The 19,196-nt window shown below is 39.3% G+C and overlaps 2 protein-coding genes across 3 annotated transcripts in view; one reads left to right on the forward strand and one right to left on the reverse strand.

Moving 5' to 3' along the window:
* The window catches only part of VMP1 (vacuole membrane protein 1), a 141,454-nt gene extending 129,725 nt beyond the window's left edge, over positions 1-11,729 (reverse strand). The window contains exon 1 of one of the 2 annotated variants that reach the window (XM_044248547.1): positions 11,637-11,729. The gene's annotated coding sequence lies outside the window, so the exon portion shown is untranslated. Of the gene's footprint in view, positions 1-11,632 lie in introns of both variants that reach the window. The other variant, XM_044248548.1, reaches the window with a different exon arrangement.
* A 67-nt stretch (positions 11,730-11,796) lies between these two features.
* Positions 11,797-18,044, forward strand: PTRH2 (peptidyl-tRNA hydrolase 2). The gene is made up of 2 exons (XM_044248549.1): positions 11,797-12,023; positions 17,423-18,044. Exon 2 carries the CDS (start codon positions 17,423-17,425, stop codon positions 17,960-17,962), a length of 540 nt encoding a protein of 179 aa, XP_044104484.1. The 5' UTR covers positions 11,797-12,023; the 3' UTR covers positions 17,963-18,044.
* Positions 18,045-19,196: the final 1,152 nt, after the last annotated feature.

A 19,196-nucleotide genomic window follows, 5' to 3' on the forward strand; every position in this document is an offset into this window, starting at 1 on the left:
ACTTATTTGATAGAGTAGGCACAGAAGCAGGCAGAGAGAGAGGGGGAAGCAGGCTCCCCGCTGAGAAGGAAGACCGAATCAGGGCTCGATCTCAGGACCCTGGGATCATGATCTGAGCCGAAGGCAGAGGCTTTAACCCACTGAGCCACCCAGGCGCCCCTGTAACGATAATTTTAAAAAGAATTGCAATTTGGATAATGACATATAACTCTGGAAGAGAAAGATGAGAGCTAACGTGTCCTAACGTTGGGGAGCTTCAAAATAGTACTTGATAGAAAAAGTCCAAGTAGTCCAAATATGCCAGTAATTAAACAAGAACAGTTTGTCACTTTGAAAAGGTTGCAAATTTTATTTTTTTTAAAAATCCATGATTTTTTATAAGGACATAGAAAGGCTGAAAATGGGGTGCCTGGGTGGCCCAGTTGGTAAGCGGCTCCCTTCGGCTCAGGTCATGATCCCAAGGTCCTGAAATCGAGCCCTACATTGGCTCCCTGCTCTGCAAAGAGCCGCCTCCTCCCTCTCCCATTCCCCCTGCTTGTGTTCCCTCTCTCACCATGTCTCTCTCTCTCTGTCAAATAAATAAATAAATAAAATCTTAAAAAAAAAAAAAGGCTGAAAAATAAGACAAAAGATAGAAGTCATAATTAGGGACAGTGAACATAATGATAAAAGATTTAACTCAGTAGGAAGACAGAACAATTCTAAATTGGAAAGCACCAATACAATAAATATAGCATCAAAATTTAGAACATAAAAATTGTTAAAAATACCCAGAGCAATGGATAAATCCAACCTTATCCTGGGAGATTTCAAAACAACTATTAGTTACTGATATTTCAAGCAAACAAAAACAATGTTAAGCAATGATAAAAGATTTTAACGATACAATTAAGAAATAAAATGTCAGGGGCAGCTGGGTGGCTCAGCTGGTTAAGCATCTGCCTTTGGCTCAGGTCATGATTGCCAGAATCCTGGGATAGAGTTCCTGATCGGCTCCCTACTCAGAAGGGAGTCTGCTTCTCCCTCTGCCCCTCCCCCTAATTCATGTGCAAGCCCGCTCTCTCTCTCAATAAAATAAAATAAAATAAAATAAAATAAAATCTTTGGGGGAAAAAAAAAAAGAATAAAATTTCCTTAAAAATAATGTAGGAATAGATACATATAAAATTCAGCCTCTCACATTTAAAAAACACAAATTTTTTCATATGCTACTTATGATTAAGCTAAGAAACCAGTCTTAACATATTCCAAAGAATGGGCATCATAGACTACATTCTCTGAAAACTCAGAAATTATGTCAAACAAGGAGGGCCTGGGCAGCTTCAGATCATGATCCCAGGGTCCTGGGATTGAGCCCCGTGTCATCCAGCTCCCTGCTCAGCAGGAGTCTGCTTCTCCCTCTGAACCTGTCCCCCACAACATGCTCTTACACCCACACACACTCTTTCTCAAATAAAAGCTTAAAAAAATTATGTCAAACTTTAGTAACAAAAATATAACATTTGTACATACTTAGAAGTAATGCACACAGTTTTAAATATAAACTCATGGGTCAAAATAAAACTGAAAAATGCTCAGAACTACTAGAACTAATAAATGAATTTAGCAAGGTCACAGATTAAAGGTCAAACCAACACTCTTTCTATTAAATATCTAGAATAAACAATTAGAAAATTAAATTTAAGAAATTTCATTTATAACAGCATTTGAAACATAAAATACTTGAGGTAAGTTTAACAACATATGTAAAAGACCTATTCTAAAAAAATAAGAAAAGAAATTACAGTGGGTCTAAACACATGGGGAAATATACCAAATTTATTATTTGAAAGACTTGATATTGTCATTATGACAATTTCTCTCAAACTGATATATAGGTTTAATGCAATCTCAAGCAAACTTTTTTTTTAAAAGTATTTATTTGGGAGCGAGAGTGAGAAAGCAAGTACAGGAGAAGGGGGAGGGGCAGAGGGAGAAGAAGAGGGTGATGCAGACTCCCCACTGATTGCAGAGCTGATGATATTCAGTGGATCCCAGGACCCTGAGATCATGACCTGAGATCAGATGCTTAACCAAATGAGCCACCCAGAAACTCATAAGAAAGCTTTTTTAAAAATCAAAAGTGATAAGTGGATTCAAATTTATATGGACATGCAAAGAACTTAGAATACATTAAACAATTTGGTTAAAGAACAAAGTTGTAAGACTTGCACAACTGACTTCGAAATTTATTATAAAGCTAGAGTACTGATTAGTATGGTTCTGGCAAAAGGACAGACATAGATCAGTGAACAGAACAGAGAGTACATAACTAGACCCACATATACTGGGTCAATTAATTTTCAACAAAGGTACAAATTCAATGGTGAAAAGAAAGTCAATTCAATGGTGAAAGTCTTTTCAACAAATAGTACTAGAATAACTGAATATTCTTATGAAAAAGTGAACATCGACCCTTATTTCTCAAGTGCAACTACTGATTTGAAATGTGAAATGGATCATAGACCTAAACCTAAGAACGAATACTAAAAAAAAAAAAAAAAAAAAGCTTCTAAGAAAAAAAAAAAAAAAAAAAAAAAAACAGGAGAAAATCTTGGCAATCTTGGAGTAGATAAAAATGTTTCTTAGGATTTAAAAAGCATGAACCATAAAAGAGAAAACTGATAAACTGGACTTTACCAAGTTTAAAAACTTTTGTGCTTTGAAACATTGTTAAGAAACCCAAAAAGGTAAGCCACAGAATGAGAGAAAATACTTGGAAGACAGATGTATGTGACAAAGTTCTTGTGTCCAGAGTATCTCTCTCTCTCTCCACACACACACACACATACACACATACACACTAGTAATAAAGAATGAAGGTTGTTTTGTATAGGTATGGAAATAGAGAAAGCAACCAAGAAACATAATAGATGGGCATTTCAAAAGATTCTTGTATTTTTGGAACTCTTTATGGCAAGATAGAGCAGTAGGGAAAGGAGAGGTTATTCAAATTGGTTATCCATATAAGGAGAGAAAAAGTGGATTACTACTTTGAGCCATGCACAAAATTCCATTCCAAATGAATTAACAATCTAAAAGTAAAAAAGTAAAACTTCTAGAAGAAAATATAAATACCTTTTTGCCTTGGGATAGGGAATAGTTTCTTAAGACACACAAAATGGAGCTACCCCCCAAAGAACAAATAATCCAATCAGGAAATGGGCAGAGGACATGAACAGACGTTTCTGCAAAGAAGACATCCAGATGGCCAACAGACATATGAAAAAGTGCTCCATATCACTCGGCATCAGGGAAATAAAAATCAAAACCACAATGAGATATCACCTCACACCAGTCAGAATGGCTAAAATCAACAAGTCAGGAAATGACAGATGCTGGCGAGGATGCGGAGAAAGGGGAACCCTCCTACACTGTTGGTGGGAATGCAAGCTGGTGCAACCACTCTGGAAAACAGCATGGAGGTTCCTCAAAATGTTGAAAATAGAACTGCCCTATGACCCAGCAATTGCACTACTGGGAATTTACCCTAAAGATACAAACGTAGTGATCCAAAGGGGCACGTGCACCCGAATGTTTATAGCAGCAATGTCCACAATAGCCAAACTATGGAAAGAACCTAGATGTCCATCAACAGATGAATGGATCAAGAAGATGTGGTATATATACACAATGGAATACTATGCAGCCATCAAAAGAAACGAAATCTTGCCATTTGCGACAACATGGATGGAACTAGAGCGTATCATGCTTAGCGAAGTAAGTCAAGCGGAGAAAGACAACTATCATATGATCTCCCTGATATGAGGAAGTGGTGATGCAACATGGGGGCTTAAGTGGGTAGGAGAAGAATCCATGAAACAAGATGGGATAGGGAAGGAGACAAACCATAAGCGACTCTTAATCTTACGAAACAAACTGTGGGTTGCTGGGGGGAGGGGGGTTGGGAGAAGGGGGGTAGGGTTATGGACATTGGGGAGGGTATGTGCTTTTGGGTAAATTGGAAGGGGAGATGAACCATGAGAGACTATGGACTCTGAAAAACAATCTGAGGGGTTTGAAGTGGCGGGGGGGTGGGAGGTTGGGGTACCAGGTGGTGGGTATTATAGAGGGCACAGCTTGCATGGAGCACTGGGTGTGGTGAAAAAATAATGAATACTGTTTTTCTGAAAATAAATAAATTGGAAAAAAAAATAAATCCCATATACAGGTGAAAAAAAAAAATGGAGCTACCCATAAAGGAAAAGACTAATAAATAGAACACTGAAATTAAAGCTCAAATTCATTACAAGGTATCTTAAGTTGAAAGATAAACCAGAGAAATACATAACTGAAAAAGACTAAGTAGGTCGCTTACATAAAGAATTCAAAATATTAAGAAAAAGATAACCCAGGGCACCTGGGTGGCTCAGTGGGTTAAGCCTCTGCCTTCGGCTCAGGTCAAGATCCCAGAGTCCTGGGATCAAGCCCCGCATCGGGCTCTCTGTTCAGCAGGGAGCTTGCTTCCCCCTCTCTCTCTGCCTTCCTCTCTGTCTACTTGTGATCTATCTGTCAAATAAATAAGTAAATAAATAAATCTTAAAAAAAGAAAAAGGAAAAAAAAAGAAAAAGATAACCCTACAAAAGCAAAATAGGCAAAAGACATAAAGAGGTATGGCATAGCAGAGACATATATATGGCCAATGATGAAGATACCGACTTGATCTCACTGACAATCAAAAAATATAAATCAAAGTCATAATAAGATATTTTTATCCAGTATACTTTACTATGTAACAATTTAGTTCCAAAATGTAGTGATATCCCTATGATTATTTAATAAAAAAAAATTAAGGAAAATTCTTTTGTCCCACTGAAGCAGTACTAAAAATCTCCTATAAACAGATCTTAAAAACTATTAAGGGGCAGAAGAACCTTGCATATTCTCTTTGACTAAATACTTTTTGCAATGTGGAGAATTGAGAGTTTCTGGAAGGAACCAGACTCAACAATAAGGAAGTGGTTAGTCAGATCATCAATTTTAACTTCACTGGATTTTGGTCTATTTAACCGCAGAGCAAGATTTGACAGACCTGGCCCTTTCTTTTCTTTCCTTTTCTTTCCTAAAAGATTTTATTTATTTGGGGTGCCTGGATGGCTCAGTGGGTTAAAGTCTCTGTCTTCCGCTCAGGTCAAGATCCCAGGGTCCTGGGATAGAGCCCGCACTGGACTCTCTGCTCAGCAAGGAGCCTGCTTCCCCATCTCTCTCTCTGCCTACAAGTGATCTGTCAGAGAGAGAGAGTATATAAGCAAGGGGAGCTGCAGGAATGAGGAGAAGCACGCTCCTTGCTGAGCAAGGGACTGAGCCCAATGTGGGACTCAATCCCATGACCCTGGGATCATGATCTGAGCCAAAGGCAGACGCTTAACTGACTAAGCCACCCAGGCATCCCAGAGCTGACCCTTTCTTGAAAGAATTCTGAATAAGTAAAAACTTTCACATGCTTTATATATGTTATACATATATATGTATATGTGTGTATATATAGATGAAAAAAATGAAAAATCTTGTTTCCCTCAGTCCCTCATCTAGTACACTCCCTGCTAGATATACCACCTTTATCAGTTTTGTGTATCTGATCATTCTTCTAAAAAAAAAAAAAAAAGATTTTTGCGGGCGCCTGGGTGGCTCAGTCTGTTAAGCGTCTACCTTCAGCTCAGGTCATGATCCCAAGGGCCTGCGATCAGGCCCCGCATCAGGCTCCCTGCTAATCAGGGAGCCTGCTTCTCCCTCTCCTCCCACTCCTGTTCTCTCTATCAGTCTCTTTCTCTCTCTCTCAAATAAAATCTTTTAAAAAAAATAAAAATAAAGAAAAATAATTAAAAAAAGATTTTTTATTTATTTGTCAGAGAGAGAGAGAGAGCACAAGCAGGAGGAGCAGCAGGTAAAGGGCCAGCATGGCACTTGATCTCAGGGACCTGAGCCGAAGGCAGACACTTAATGGACTGAGACACCCAGGTGTCCCTCTGATCATTCTTTCTTCAAACACTCCTTGGACCCCTTTTGCCAGTTCTCTTTTACTTAACCTGGGCCCTCTCCTCTTCCCTGTCTCTCCAAGTGATTTTTCTGGTCCTGTAGTTTAAAATACTAGCCTGAATTTATATCTCTGGTCCTGATCTCTAGATCTGTAAACCTACAACACATCTGGATGATTCCTAAGCATCTCAATTTTAACATGTCCTTTCTTCCTTATTCCCATCCCCCCTTTTGTAACAAACCTGGTCTCCCCAAATCATCCCTCTCCCAGTACTTGGCATAACCATCCACCCAGTTACTAAATCCAGAAGCATAGTCATTCCTGACTATTCTCATTTCCCTACTCATCACATCTAATCCAGGACCCAGTCCTATTTCAAATATATTTAGTATCCACCTACAGCTCTCCACTTTTTTGTCACCATTCGGGTCCAGGCCATCTTCATCTCTCACATAGATTACTGCCATGGACTCCTAATTTCTCTTTCTACTTTTATTCTTGTCCCCTTCAATTCATCCTTCACATATAAACAAGAGTGGACTTCTTATAAATCCTATTATTCCCCTACTTGAAACTGTAGAATGACTTCCTATTACAGTCAAAATCAAATCCAAATTCATTTCCATGGCCTGCAAAATTCTATATAACGTGGACCATGAATATGTCTCCTACCTCATTTCAGGTTGCTATATTCCAAATATACTGTACTTGAGTCTCAAAAAGGCACATATTCGCATTAACTCTCTCAGACCCTTTTTTATTTCATAATATTTATTACACTGTGTTTATTCTTTCATTTTTGTATTTACTTTTTACTCTGTTAGGTTCCCGACTGAAATACTTGTTTCTCTATTAGGCTCTCAACTAAAATATGTTTGTCTTTTCTTCCCACTGTTTCCCCCCCAAAACCTGGTAAAAGACCAAGATATAAGATTTTTGCTCACTGACTGGATGAATGAACAGATATGGCAATAGATGTCACTGCAGAATAATCTTCCCATGCAAAGAAAGTAAGTGCTAGAAAATATCATTAAACATCAAATTCTCAAATTTCAATCTCAAATTCCATTATGGCTTACACAAATAATGTGAATTATTAACAATAATACAAAAAGGTTGACAGAATAGCCCACGGGAATATATCATTTTTTAAAATAATCTCATATGTTATAAAATATACACACAATGAAATGTATATATATTTATTTACTGAACCTTCACTAAAACTGACTAAACAACATGCATCCTGATGTTTATAGCAGCATTATCAACAATAACCAAATTATGGAAAGAACCCAAATGTCCATCAACTGATGGATAAAGATGTGGTGCATGCACACGCGCGCGTGCACACACACACGGAATATTACTCCGCCATCAAAAAGAACGAGATCTTGCCCTTTGCAAAGACATGGATGGAGCTAGAGTGTATTATGCTAAGTGAAATAAGTCAGAGAAAGACAAATACTGTATGATTTCACTCACATGTTGAAGTTAGGAAATAAAACATATGAACAAAGGGAAGGGGAAAAAAGGAGAGGGTAACAAAATATAAGAGACTCAACTATAGAGAGCAAACTGAGGGTTGATGGAGGGAGGTGGGCAGGGGATGGGCTAAATGGGTGAAAGGCATTAAGGAGGGCACTTTGGTGAACACTAAATATAAGTGATGAATCACTAAATTCTACTTCTGAAACCAATATTACCCTATATGTTAACTAACTAAAATTTAAATAAAAACTTGAAACAAAACAAAACAAAAATACTGAGCAAACAGTGAGCAAGTTAGCAGCAATGAAAAGATATGCTTTCAAAAAGGACTGGGAAAGAGTTCTCTCAGCAACTGCTCAGCAGACTGCATGATAGTAACAATGGTAACAATCATGGTTAACTACATGCCATTCCAAATGCTTCACTTAAATCTATTCATTTAACCCTAACAGTAAAGGTACTGACTTCATTGTCTAGGAGGAAATTGAGATGGCAAGAGGTCAAGTAACTAGCCCAAGGGTTGCACAGCAGTAAGAGTTGGAATTTGAAACAAGGCAATCTAGCTTATTAGTCCTGGCTCTTAACACTATCTATCTAGTCCTTCCAAAAAAAATCCATAAAGACAAAGCTTATGATTAAAGAACTTCAAGAACAAGAGAAAACATCACAATGAACTACTGAAAAGACTATGTATTTCTGAATACCTCAAACTCTTCGGCAATTATCATTAAGCTGGGATAGGATTGATTACTCGGTGGGTAGCCCTTGCTTAATTCAAAAATGCTTTAATCTTTAAATGGTTTAATCTTTTATCTGACACAGAAAAGTATCACCTGTTCAAATTTCCAAAACCTTCAAGGAGCAAAATATTTTTAAATGAGCTTTACAGAGCGTTTACATAATACATAATATCAGTTTGGCAAACCCTATATAAAGCTGCTTTACCAGAGTTTGTTTTCTTTTCTTTTTTTTTTTTTTTTAAGATTTTATTTATTTGTTTGACAGACAGAGACCACAAGTAGGCAGAGAGGCAGGCAGAGAGAGGAAGGGAGGAAGGTTCCCAGCTGAGTAGAGAGCCTGATGTGGGGCTCGATTCCAGGACCCTGGGATCATGACCTGAGCCAAAGGCAGAGGCTTTAACCCACTGAGCTACCCAGGCGCCCCTATACCAGAGTTTCTTGAAGCAATCAAGTCTTTAAAAGTTTACCCCTCAAAGTATTTGCAAGTCTGTGAAGGCAGATTATTAACTAATACAGCAACAATCACTTAACTCATCCAATTTGTTTTTGAGGTTAGTAAAGATTCTGTACTCTAGCGTTTATTTCTATACCAAAGAGAGAGAAAGAGACACCAACAAAGCACTGGGCAAAAGAGCAGTGATAATAATTATCTAGCTCTCTGATCTTCAAAAGAGGGGACAGACTAAACAGGTTTTGTGAAATCAGTAGGAGCAAAATGGTTCTTATCAAGACAAAGAGTTAAAAGATTCCTACAGTGGCTATCTACCCAAAATAAAATACAGAAATGACTCTACAGATTAACAGATAACTAATATAACAGAATATTAAAATTACAAAGAACTGGGGGAAATTTTTTTAGTAGGAACAAAGAAATTAATACAGTTTCCTACTTATTATCACCAACATTTGTTCAGTAGAGACGTGTGACAAAGATACTCTCTTTTCCACTTGTCAGAAATAAGACACCTTGATATCTGATAGTAATGAAGCATGAATTCAGAATAACTGTTCTGAAGAACAGAATTTTCTTTTTTTTCTTTCCTTATTCCATTCCACTGCAAATACTGCCAAGCACAGTGTTTTTGTTTTCCTAGAATTTACAAGACTAAATAAGCTAAAAAGGGGAAACATGTATACCTATAAATACCTTTAACACATGAAAGAAATAATTTTCATGCAAACCAGGAAATATTTCCAAACCATAAAGAGATGCCTGGAGACAACCTTAGCAGAACAGAAAGAACACTTGAGACCGCAATTCCAGTTCAGGTTCTGGTACTACCTAAATCATATGACCTCAGGCAAGCCAATTACTGATTGCTGCTGGGGAAGAATACAACTATATGTTCACAGAGGTTGATTCTAATTCCAAATATTGCTTTCAATGGGTATCGGTAAAATGATAGTTTTTTTTAACTTAATAATGTAAATAAGGCTACTTTTAACCATTAGTTAACTATATATAAGCACCTTCCTCTTTACTTGGAAATTCTTTTTTTTTAAGATTTTTATTTATTTGATAGAGATTACAAGTAGACAGAGTAGCAGGCAGAGAGAGAGGAAGGGAAGCAGGCTCCCTGCTGAGCAGAGAGCCCGACGCGGGGCTCCAACCCAGGACCCCAGGATCATGACCTGAGCTGAAGGCAGAGGCTTCAACCTACTAAGCCACCTAGGCGCCCCTATACTTGGAAATTCTTAAGTGACAATACACAATGACCAACAAATATCAGATTTAAACCCCCAAATGCAAAACTGTATTCATTTTCCAGTCACCTACTTATTAACTATGGTGACTAATTCAATGGGTTATAGTATCAAGCTATTCCTAGGTAGCTTTTATTGGGTTCAAAAGTAGGACAAAGATCATCTCAGGAAAGTGTGTGATATTTTCAGATAAATAACACACTTAATATAAAACTTAAAACTGTGAAAAGATACAAGCAACAGAATTCCGCACTGATATATTTCCAGTTTTCTAGTTTTCACCGTATTTTCATTTCTACAGTGATTTCCCATTTCCCACCTCACTTAATCATTGTGACAATCCTTTGAAATAAGTAGCCAGTATTTTACCAACACAATCCAGACCAGCTTAGAAAGTTAGGTAACCTATCAATCATTATTCTAGAATGCGAGTCACAGAAATTAAACTGTGTTAATCAAGTAGGATATATTCCTCAATGGGGGGGGAGCTTTAATGTTTTAAGGTAATACAGGCAAAGAAATAAAATATAAAAAATTTCTACTATAGAGTCATTTCACACCCATACAAATAGGCCACATTTGTCTAGGTACCACCATCCCTCTTCCAAAGGTCAATAAAAACACATTATAGAATGCATAAAATGTTGTCTAATAAGTAATTTTTTACTATCATTTATGCTAAAAATACACGACTAAAATCACAGCTCATAATACAATTAATAGGCAGTAGCTGTAGGAACATTAAATTCTCTATCATTACAACACCAGAAAAACTTGTACAAGCTTCTCCAGAAGATCAGTGTAGTCTTGTCTACAGTTTTTCTGACATCAGCCTCAAAGGAGAATTGAAAAACATTAAAGTCAGGAAAAGCAGGCGTCTTGCCATGATAGATAAACAGTTCTAGAACCTATATGAGATTTTTGCATGGATTTGCAGGAAAAAAAAAAACAAAAGATAATAGTTTAAACCTACTGGAGGTCATTAAGTAATCTTAGTGTGACACAGGGCCACATATGTCTTCCTGAAAGTTTAGAGATTAAGCTGACCTCCAGGTTTTATTGCAAATACCTCCACTGTAATAGAACAAGGTGTGGGGGCGGGGGCAGTTAGGGACTTGGAAGCCGAAGAGAACCCTACTCTTCATAAAGTAGGAGATCCGCGAGGGGTCTTTGCAAAAGATCACGGGAGCGAAGGCCCCATTCCCTTGGCCACAGGCTCTTAAGATGGCACTTACATGCCTGAATTTTGTTTAGCAGCGAATACGTTTAGTATCATGTGTTACCATGTCAGTGGTTGGGGAGGTCACACTGACAGTTCCTGAGAAACAGCTTGGTCATCAGCAGGGAGGATCTCATTTACTCTGAGGTCCTAGACACCCAGGGAGGAAAAGATGAGTACCGTACAGAGCTTAGAACTGCTTCCAAGTCCGCGACAATGAGAGCGAATGGTAGGAAACCCGTGTATGGGTTCACAGTACTGGTAGCCAACCATGAAGAGGTGTCCCAGATAACCTGGCTACCGCCAGATTGAGACACAGAGCCAGCAGCACCCTGTAACACTGCCTGAAGTCGAAATTACGTTGCCCCAGATCAGCGTGGTCTAAGTGACAGAGCTGCGGAAGAAGCCAAGCTCTGAGGACAGTCTCAGGCTTCCGTCCCCAATTCCACGCGCTGGCTTACCTACCCGCTCTGACCCCGGCTTCTCCGGATCTCAGGATCCTGCAAGCGGCTCGAGACCGCCTCTCACACCCGCCGCTGGGGTCCGGCCAACCGGAACTCATAGGCGTCACTTCCGGCCCGTTCTCCACCCCCTCCACCCCCTCCGGGGACCGCCTCCAAAAGACAAAAGTTCCTTTTCGCAACCTCCGCGGATCTTCGCGGGATTTCGGTTCGGGTTTAGGATTGAGGACCTGTGGGCGGGGCGAGAGGAAGAATGACTGTTCGATTCGAGGTTCTTGATCCGGAACTTATCCAGGAGTCCCGGAAGAGGTAACTCGCGGGGTAGAAGCGTGTTCACTACCGGAAAGGAAAAACGCGAAGGCGCGAGTGAGGCGTTGGGGAGGTTCCCTAGGTAAGTCGGCCTTTCACAGAGCTGAGGAGAGGGATGTTCTCCATTCTCTCTCCACGTGGAATGTTTCTTCCCACCTCATTCCACACCTCCTCCCCCAACCTTTCATCTTCTCCATAGACTGTTCCGCCCAAGTAGACGTTGGAGCCTCTGTTCCTGTTCTGCCAGCCGCCCTTTGGGAGAAGGGACTAAGATCCTAGGAAGGAGAAGGACCCAGAATTTCTGGTTCCCAGGCAAAGCCTCCATTCAGGCAGCATCGGTGCGCTCTCTCCGAATGTGAGAAAATATCGCGTGGGCCTCACATTCTGTTGAATACTTCTTGAATACCCACAGTGTATGAAGTTGTTGAGTCCTACGAGAAAAGAAAAGGTTTCCACGAATACGACCGAAAAATGTGTCTCTGTAGAACACAAAGTGTTCAGCGAAATATTTAATCCTTTAACTGGGTTAACCCTTCGCTCCCCACCCCACCCCCCAGGACTGGACACCGAGACTATGATGTACAGTAGTTACGTGTAATTGCTACAGCCGTTCTAAGGAGTAAATAATTGATTGAGGAATGATAAAGAGTTCAGAAACAGGTGTCACTTGAATCACGCCTTCGTGGCTGAAGAGGTTGTGTTTGTGTATTTAGGTGGAGAATAATAGAAAATAATTTGGGGGGAGAGATTGATTTTTAAAGGGACCTAGCAATTTGGTTGTAACAGGAGAGTAGATTAGAAGGATAAAGTAGATTGTAACCAAAATTGTGTGGTGCTTTGAATTCGTGCTAAGGGATTTGTCTTATTCTTTAGGCGTTTATCCGGTGGTTTTTTTGAGCTAGGAAATTACAGGATCAAGTTTGTGCTTTAGAAGTATGATTTTAATGCCAGGTGGATTAGGCTGAACTAAAACATGCATGAAGCAAATGTGGAAAGATAAGTTGGAGAAGTTAATTTTTGGGGTTTTGGGCCAAGAGATCATTAAGGCACTGGTAGTAAAGGTAAGGAGATAGGCTTACCAGAGATAAATTCAACAAGGTTTGGTAACTGGATGTGGTAGGACAGAGGAGAAAAAGTCCAGGGTTACTCAGAAGTCAAGAATACAGAAGAAAGAAGTTTGAGAGGGAAAGGAAGATACTGAGTTCAGTTTAGGACACAGAGACTGCTTCATAGTACAACTAGCAGAAGCTGGAAACTCACGTTTGGAGCCAAAGAGAGACTTCAGGAGTCCTCAGCATATGACAGTTTAAGAATAAATATCTCACGATCTTGTCTCTCTCCTCCTGCTTGATGTCAGCTCTATTAAGAGTGGGACTTTATTTTGTTTAGTGCTCTATCTTTAGCGTCCAGAACAGTACCTGGTACACAATAGGCCCTCCATAAATGTCAATTGATTGAATGGAAAGAGAGTATATAGACCATCACTGTCCAAAAGAACTTTCATGCTAATGTTCTAGATCTTAAAAGAGTGGCCGCTAGCCATTTTTAAATTGTCGAGCTGTTGAGCACTTGAAATGTGGTTCAGTGCAACTGAAGAATTGAATTTTTATTTAGTTTTAATTAAGTCTAAATAACTATGTTTGACTGATGGCTACTATATTGGACAGCATAGGTGTAGACTGAAAGGAGGTCCAAATGTATAAGCAGGGGTAATGTGTACATCGGGGCGAGTGACATAGAGCTAAAGGAAACTGGGAAAAAGCTATCAGAAATATAGAATGATAATAGGGTGAAAGTTATAATATGGTGAAAGGGGCTTAGTCTGGTGGAGGAATGAGAACGCACCAGGAGGAGGGTTTTGTAGGACATGTTTGTTTGGCAGTGCCATCATTGCCCTGGATTATCCATGAGACTAAGAATGGTTGTCTACTGTGGTCACAAGCACTGGGTTTATTGATATGTTTGTAGTGGATGTAGGGGGATAGACAAACACTTTTTGGGGGAGTTAGGTGATAATGTGATCAGGCCGATAGGAGATTAGAACATCCTACAGAATAAAGATGTTAGGACTAACATGTTAGAATTAGAGACCTCATGAGATATGGTAGAGAAGCATAAAGTTGGTAATTTCTGGAACTTTTTCTGCTTTTGGTTTTTGCTGACTCCCATTGGTATATATCTCTTTTTAGATAAAGTTAAGAAGATGAGAAGTTTTCTGTCATCATCTCCAGATGAGTTTCTTTATACCACTTTTACTAGTTATGTTACTGAAGATAAGCAGCTTCTCTGTTGGATCCTTATTTTTCTTGTCTTTACTAATGAGGCTCGTGTCTTTTTTCTTATTTTCACAACGACCATAATAGAAGTAAAGGGTTTAGTAAGTTTTGCAACACATAACAGGTCTTATGTATGCAGTTACCTTCTTTAGATAGTACCTGAATCTGATATATATGATATTTGGTTACTTTGCAACCTAGAAATTGGTAGAGAAAATCCTTCTAATTGTTGACATGGAGGTTATACATATAATTTTTACATAATTGAATATTTGTTCATTTTGGAGTCTGGTTAGATTATCAGAGAGAAGTCTTGTTGATGTGTAACCTCGTGCAGTAACTAAATGATAGATGCATTATGAGATAATGTAGGTTTTAGTAAGAAATTAATGTTCTTTTTTCTGACTGCAAAGGCATCTAGAGCCATAAAGTACTGTCAGTACAGCTCTGTGATCAGATGTCACACCAGTGAAAGGAATAAACTGGGTACTGACAACTTAATGTGTGTGACCCTCCTACCTCTGGCTACTCCATGTCACTCTCTGATCCCTCAGTGTTCATTTCTTAGGATTCTGTTTTAGCCCTTCCATCACTCTGATACTTGTCCCAGTGGCCTCACCACTTCACCACTTCAGTAACTTCAGTTATATGTTAAGTTTTCTTAAATCTCTGTTTTTGGCCTAGGCTTATCATCAGAGCTTTAAGATGGTATATCCTTTTTTATTGTTGCCAGACATCTCTAACCAGGATATCTTTTGGTCAAACCAGGTATAATAAATCCTAAACTGATTTCAGTATCTTCTGCTTTCAAACCTGCTACCTCAAAACAATTCTCTTCATCAGTAAATAATACCTCTGTTCTCCACTTGTTCAAATCCAGGTCATTCTAAACTTCTCCCCTTTCTTTTCTCACCAGACCTCCAGTGAGTCACCAAATCATACAGATGTGCCTTGGCTACTTTTTTCCTTTTTCATTGACTTCTCTTGTCTAAGTGACTTTCACCTCATCTAGACTATTGGGAAAGGCAAAATAGAGCAGCATTAAAAACGTGGGAATGAACATACATGCCTCAACATGAATGAATCTTGAAAACATACTAAGTGACGGAAGCTTGAAACAAAAGGCTACATATTTTATGGTTTATATGAATGTTCAGAATAGGCAGTCTGTAGATTAGTGATTGCCAGGGGCACAGAGTTGGAGAAAATGGTAAGCAACTGCTAATGGGTACAGGGGTTTCTTTTTGAGGCACTGAGAATGTTCTGGGATTAGATAGTGGTGATGGTTGCACAGCCTTGTAGATACATTTAAAAAAATTTTATTAAATTGTACACTTTAAAAAGGGAAATTTGGGGGGTATCTTGGTGGCTCAGTAGGTTAAAGCCTCTGCCTTTGGCCTAGGTCATGATCCTGGGGCCCTGGGATCGAGCCCCGCATCAGGCTCTCTGCTCAGCAGGGAGACTGCTTTCCCCCCTCTCCCTCTGCCTGCCTCTCTGCCTACTTGTGATCTGTCAAATAAAAAAATAAAATCTTTTAAAAAGAAAAAGGGAAATTTTGTAGTATGTGGATTATATCTCAAAATATTTAATATCTCCTATGCTATCCTCATTTATTTTTTGAAATTTTAAGATTTTTTTTTTTGGTAAGGATTTTATTTGCTTGACAGAGAGACACAGCGAGAAAGGGAATACAAGCACAGGGAGTGTGAGAGGGAGAAGCAGACTCCCCTCTGAGCAGGGAGCCTGTTGTGGGGCTTGATGCAAGGACCCTGGAAACAGGACCTGAGCCGAAGGCAGATGCCTAACGACTGAGCCACCCAGGCACCCCTAAGATTTTATTTTTAAGTAATTGCTACACCTGGTGTGGAGCTTGAACTCAAAACCCTGAAGTCAAAAGGCACATGCTCCACTGACTGAGCCAGCCAGGCACCCCATTCTCATTTAAAATATTTGAAATAATGTATTCCAATAAAATATTGAATGGCTCAGTGGGTTGGGCCGCTGCCTTCGGCTCGGGTCATGATCTCAGGGTCCTGGGATCGAGTCCCGCGTCGGGCTCTCTGCTCAGCGGGGAGCCTGCTTCCTCCTCTCTCTCTCTGCCTGCCTCTCTGCCTACTTGTGATCTCTGTCAAATAAATAAATAAAATATTAAAAAAAAAATTGAATACTACACAGTCTGCCTGCCATACAATTTAAAACACACTCGTATAATGTCCTAATTTTAACATAAAAGAAAAGGAAATTTGACAGCCATCTATATGCTATGTAGATTATGCAGGCATTATCGAGGTTATTACTTGTAAGCACCACAAATATGATGGCCTACACATTTCAATATACAAGTGCTTCTCTTTCAGTAGAAGACATTGATGGTTGTTTGTACCTGTACATGGAAGCATTATGAGTCCAACAGCCTCAAATGTAGACTGATAACAGGTGTTTTATTGGTGACTCAAATATCATCAACAGCTTTGCTGGGGGAACAGAAATTTCTAAAATATAAAGGACAAAGGATGATCTTCTTTTGTTTTATATGATAGCTACACTTTTGGTAAATTCAGTGACTATTAGAACCTTGCATAACGTACTTTGTGTCCATATGTATAATGAAGTTGGGTTCTTGTCTCAGGTGTTATTTTTCACCTATAATTTCCAGTGGGACGAATCTTTACTTCGTAAGACTTTTAGCACTCCATGCTGAAGTCTAGTAAATGTCAGCAGTGCACCTCACTCCAGGCCCATTGTTGTGACAGCCAGAAACTTCTCCGAGGGGTTGGTACCATCCCCATTGAGAACCACTGGATTATGAAGACACAGTTAAATGAGCACTGTATGCCAGAGAAGGGATGAGTTATTCTCGTTTTCTTTGGGTTCTTTGGACAGCTTGGTAAATGGCATATTTCCTTCCTCTCTACAAGACTTAGGGAAGACTGAGGAACAGAGCTTTATTATATCCAAGAAAAAGATAGATACTCCTTATGTTGAGAATGAAAATGACCTAAACTGCTTTACCCGTATTCTTGAATCTTTTAGAATATGCAGGGGAGAAAAACAGTACATTAAGATCCAAAATATATTTTGCTTTTTTTCTGGATACCTCATGTAGTTTTAAAATGTTACTGCTTATATTGTCAAGGTATTTTGTCTAATAAGCCTGTATCTTTTCACTGCTAGATAGTGATAACTTTTTTCCCTTTCCTTTAAGATGCTCTCCAAATCCTTGGTAATGGAATATTTGGCTCATCCTGGTGCACTTAGCTTGGCTGCCGGAGTTGCTTGTGGCATGTGCCTGGGCTGGGGCCTCCGTGTACGCTTTGGGATGATCCCCAAAAGCTCGCTGAGCAAGACAGACACAGAGACCGGAAGTGAAGCATCCGTCTTAGGAGAGAGTGGGGAGTACAAAATGATTCTTGTGGTTCGAAATGACTTAAAGATGGGAAAGGGGAAAGTAGCTGCCCAGTGCTCTCATGCTGCTGTTTCTGCCTACAAGCAAATTCAAAGGAGAAACCCTGAATTGCTCAAACAATGGGAATACTGTGGCCAGCCCAAAGTAGTGGTCAAAGCCCCTGATGAAGAAACTCTGGTTGAATTATTGACCCATGCGAAAATGCTAGGACTGACTGTAAGTTTAATCCAAGATGCTGGACGTACTCAAATTGCACCAGGCTCTAGAACTGTGCTGGGAATTGGGCCAGGACCAGCAGATCTAATTGACAAAGTCACTGGCCACCTAAAACTTTACTAAGTGGAATTTTGTATGATGGTCCCACCATGATGTGCTTTGAAACCATTAAATTCTAATAATAAAAGCTGAATTTCTCCCCCGACACAGCTTAAGTATTTTTGAGATGAAAATCCATTTCCATGTTCTTCTATTATGTACTTGGTTCAGTTACAGTTATGTTGGGCTTTAAAAAAAAAAAAAAAGTTGGTTAAATGATCCTGATAGTTCAAGTGATACCACTTGAAAAACAGGAAGTATTTTTGAGACAAAACTTGTCACAAGATAGGATTACAAGGGCAGGAGTACTGGGGAGAGCATCTCCTTGCATAATCAGCTCTGTGTTAATAGCTTTTCTTCCCTAAGACAGTGTTGCTGTACCCCCTTGAAGGATCAGGGTTCAAGTGTGTACCCACTGATGCAAACTACAGTTTGTTTTCCTCCGTCACTTTTTGGAAGACTAGAAGCCATTAACAGATCATGGTATAGCCCCACACAATGAGTTTACAATCTACTCTTCTGGATTTGTCTCAAAATTGAGGTTTTACAGTCATTGATATAATCCACTTGTACAGTACTTCATGTTCATTTCCCCAGCCCACACTGGCCAGAGGTTCTCAGCAGTGCTTCTACACCATGGCCTATAAAAATTCCTTTTATTTCCCCCAACTTTTCTAATAGCAAAGGCATTGAAAAACGTGCGAAGTGACTTGTATGGACTTTGAAGGTAGTACTGGGCCCACATAAGAATTTACAGTAATTGTGGAGTTAATATAGTATGTCATCCAACAGCCTACTGTCTCTTTACCTAAAATTTAAAGAACCAGATTAATTATTTAAGGGCACCTTTATCTCCCTTTTGATCTTTATATACCTGTCATGATAGAATTCCAGTAATGGCTGTTAAACCAGCTGCCCAGAATATGAAGGAGGTCCCAGTTCCCAAAAGCTACATAGCTTCTTGAATGAAAGCCACCTTTTAGGGGAATCCTGACAGTATTTTTAAAATTGAGTATATCCCTAAGAACTGATGATGCCAGAGAGCGTTTTGGTAACAAGTGCACATTAAGTAACTAGAGCTCTTCAAGGTTAATTTCGACAGTTTGCATTAGTTAGCACTTAACTTCAACATCAGCACGGTAACACAACTTCAAGGTCTAATGTCAGTGGAGTCGGGGCAGAACACCAAAGATTACTGCAGCCAGTTTTAGTTCTAATATTTAGTCAATTTTATAGAGTTTATGCTGCCATATGACAG

This window comes from Neovison vison, chromosome 5 (assembly GCF_020171115.1).
Source record: "Neovison vison isolate M4711 chromosome 5, ASM_NN_V1, whole genome shotgun sequence".
Classification (NCBI taxonomy): domain Eukaryota; kingdom Metazoa; phylum Chordata; class Mammalia; order Carnivora; family Mustelidae; genus Neogale; species Neogale vison.

Coding starts and splice junctions, on each gene's coding strand:
- PTRH2 (XM_044248549.1), top strand. CDS start 17,423: ATGCTCTCCAAATCCTTGGTAATGGAATATTTGGCTCATCCTGGTGCA.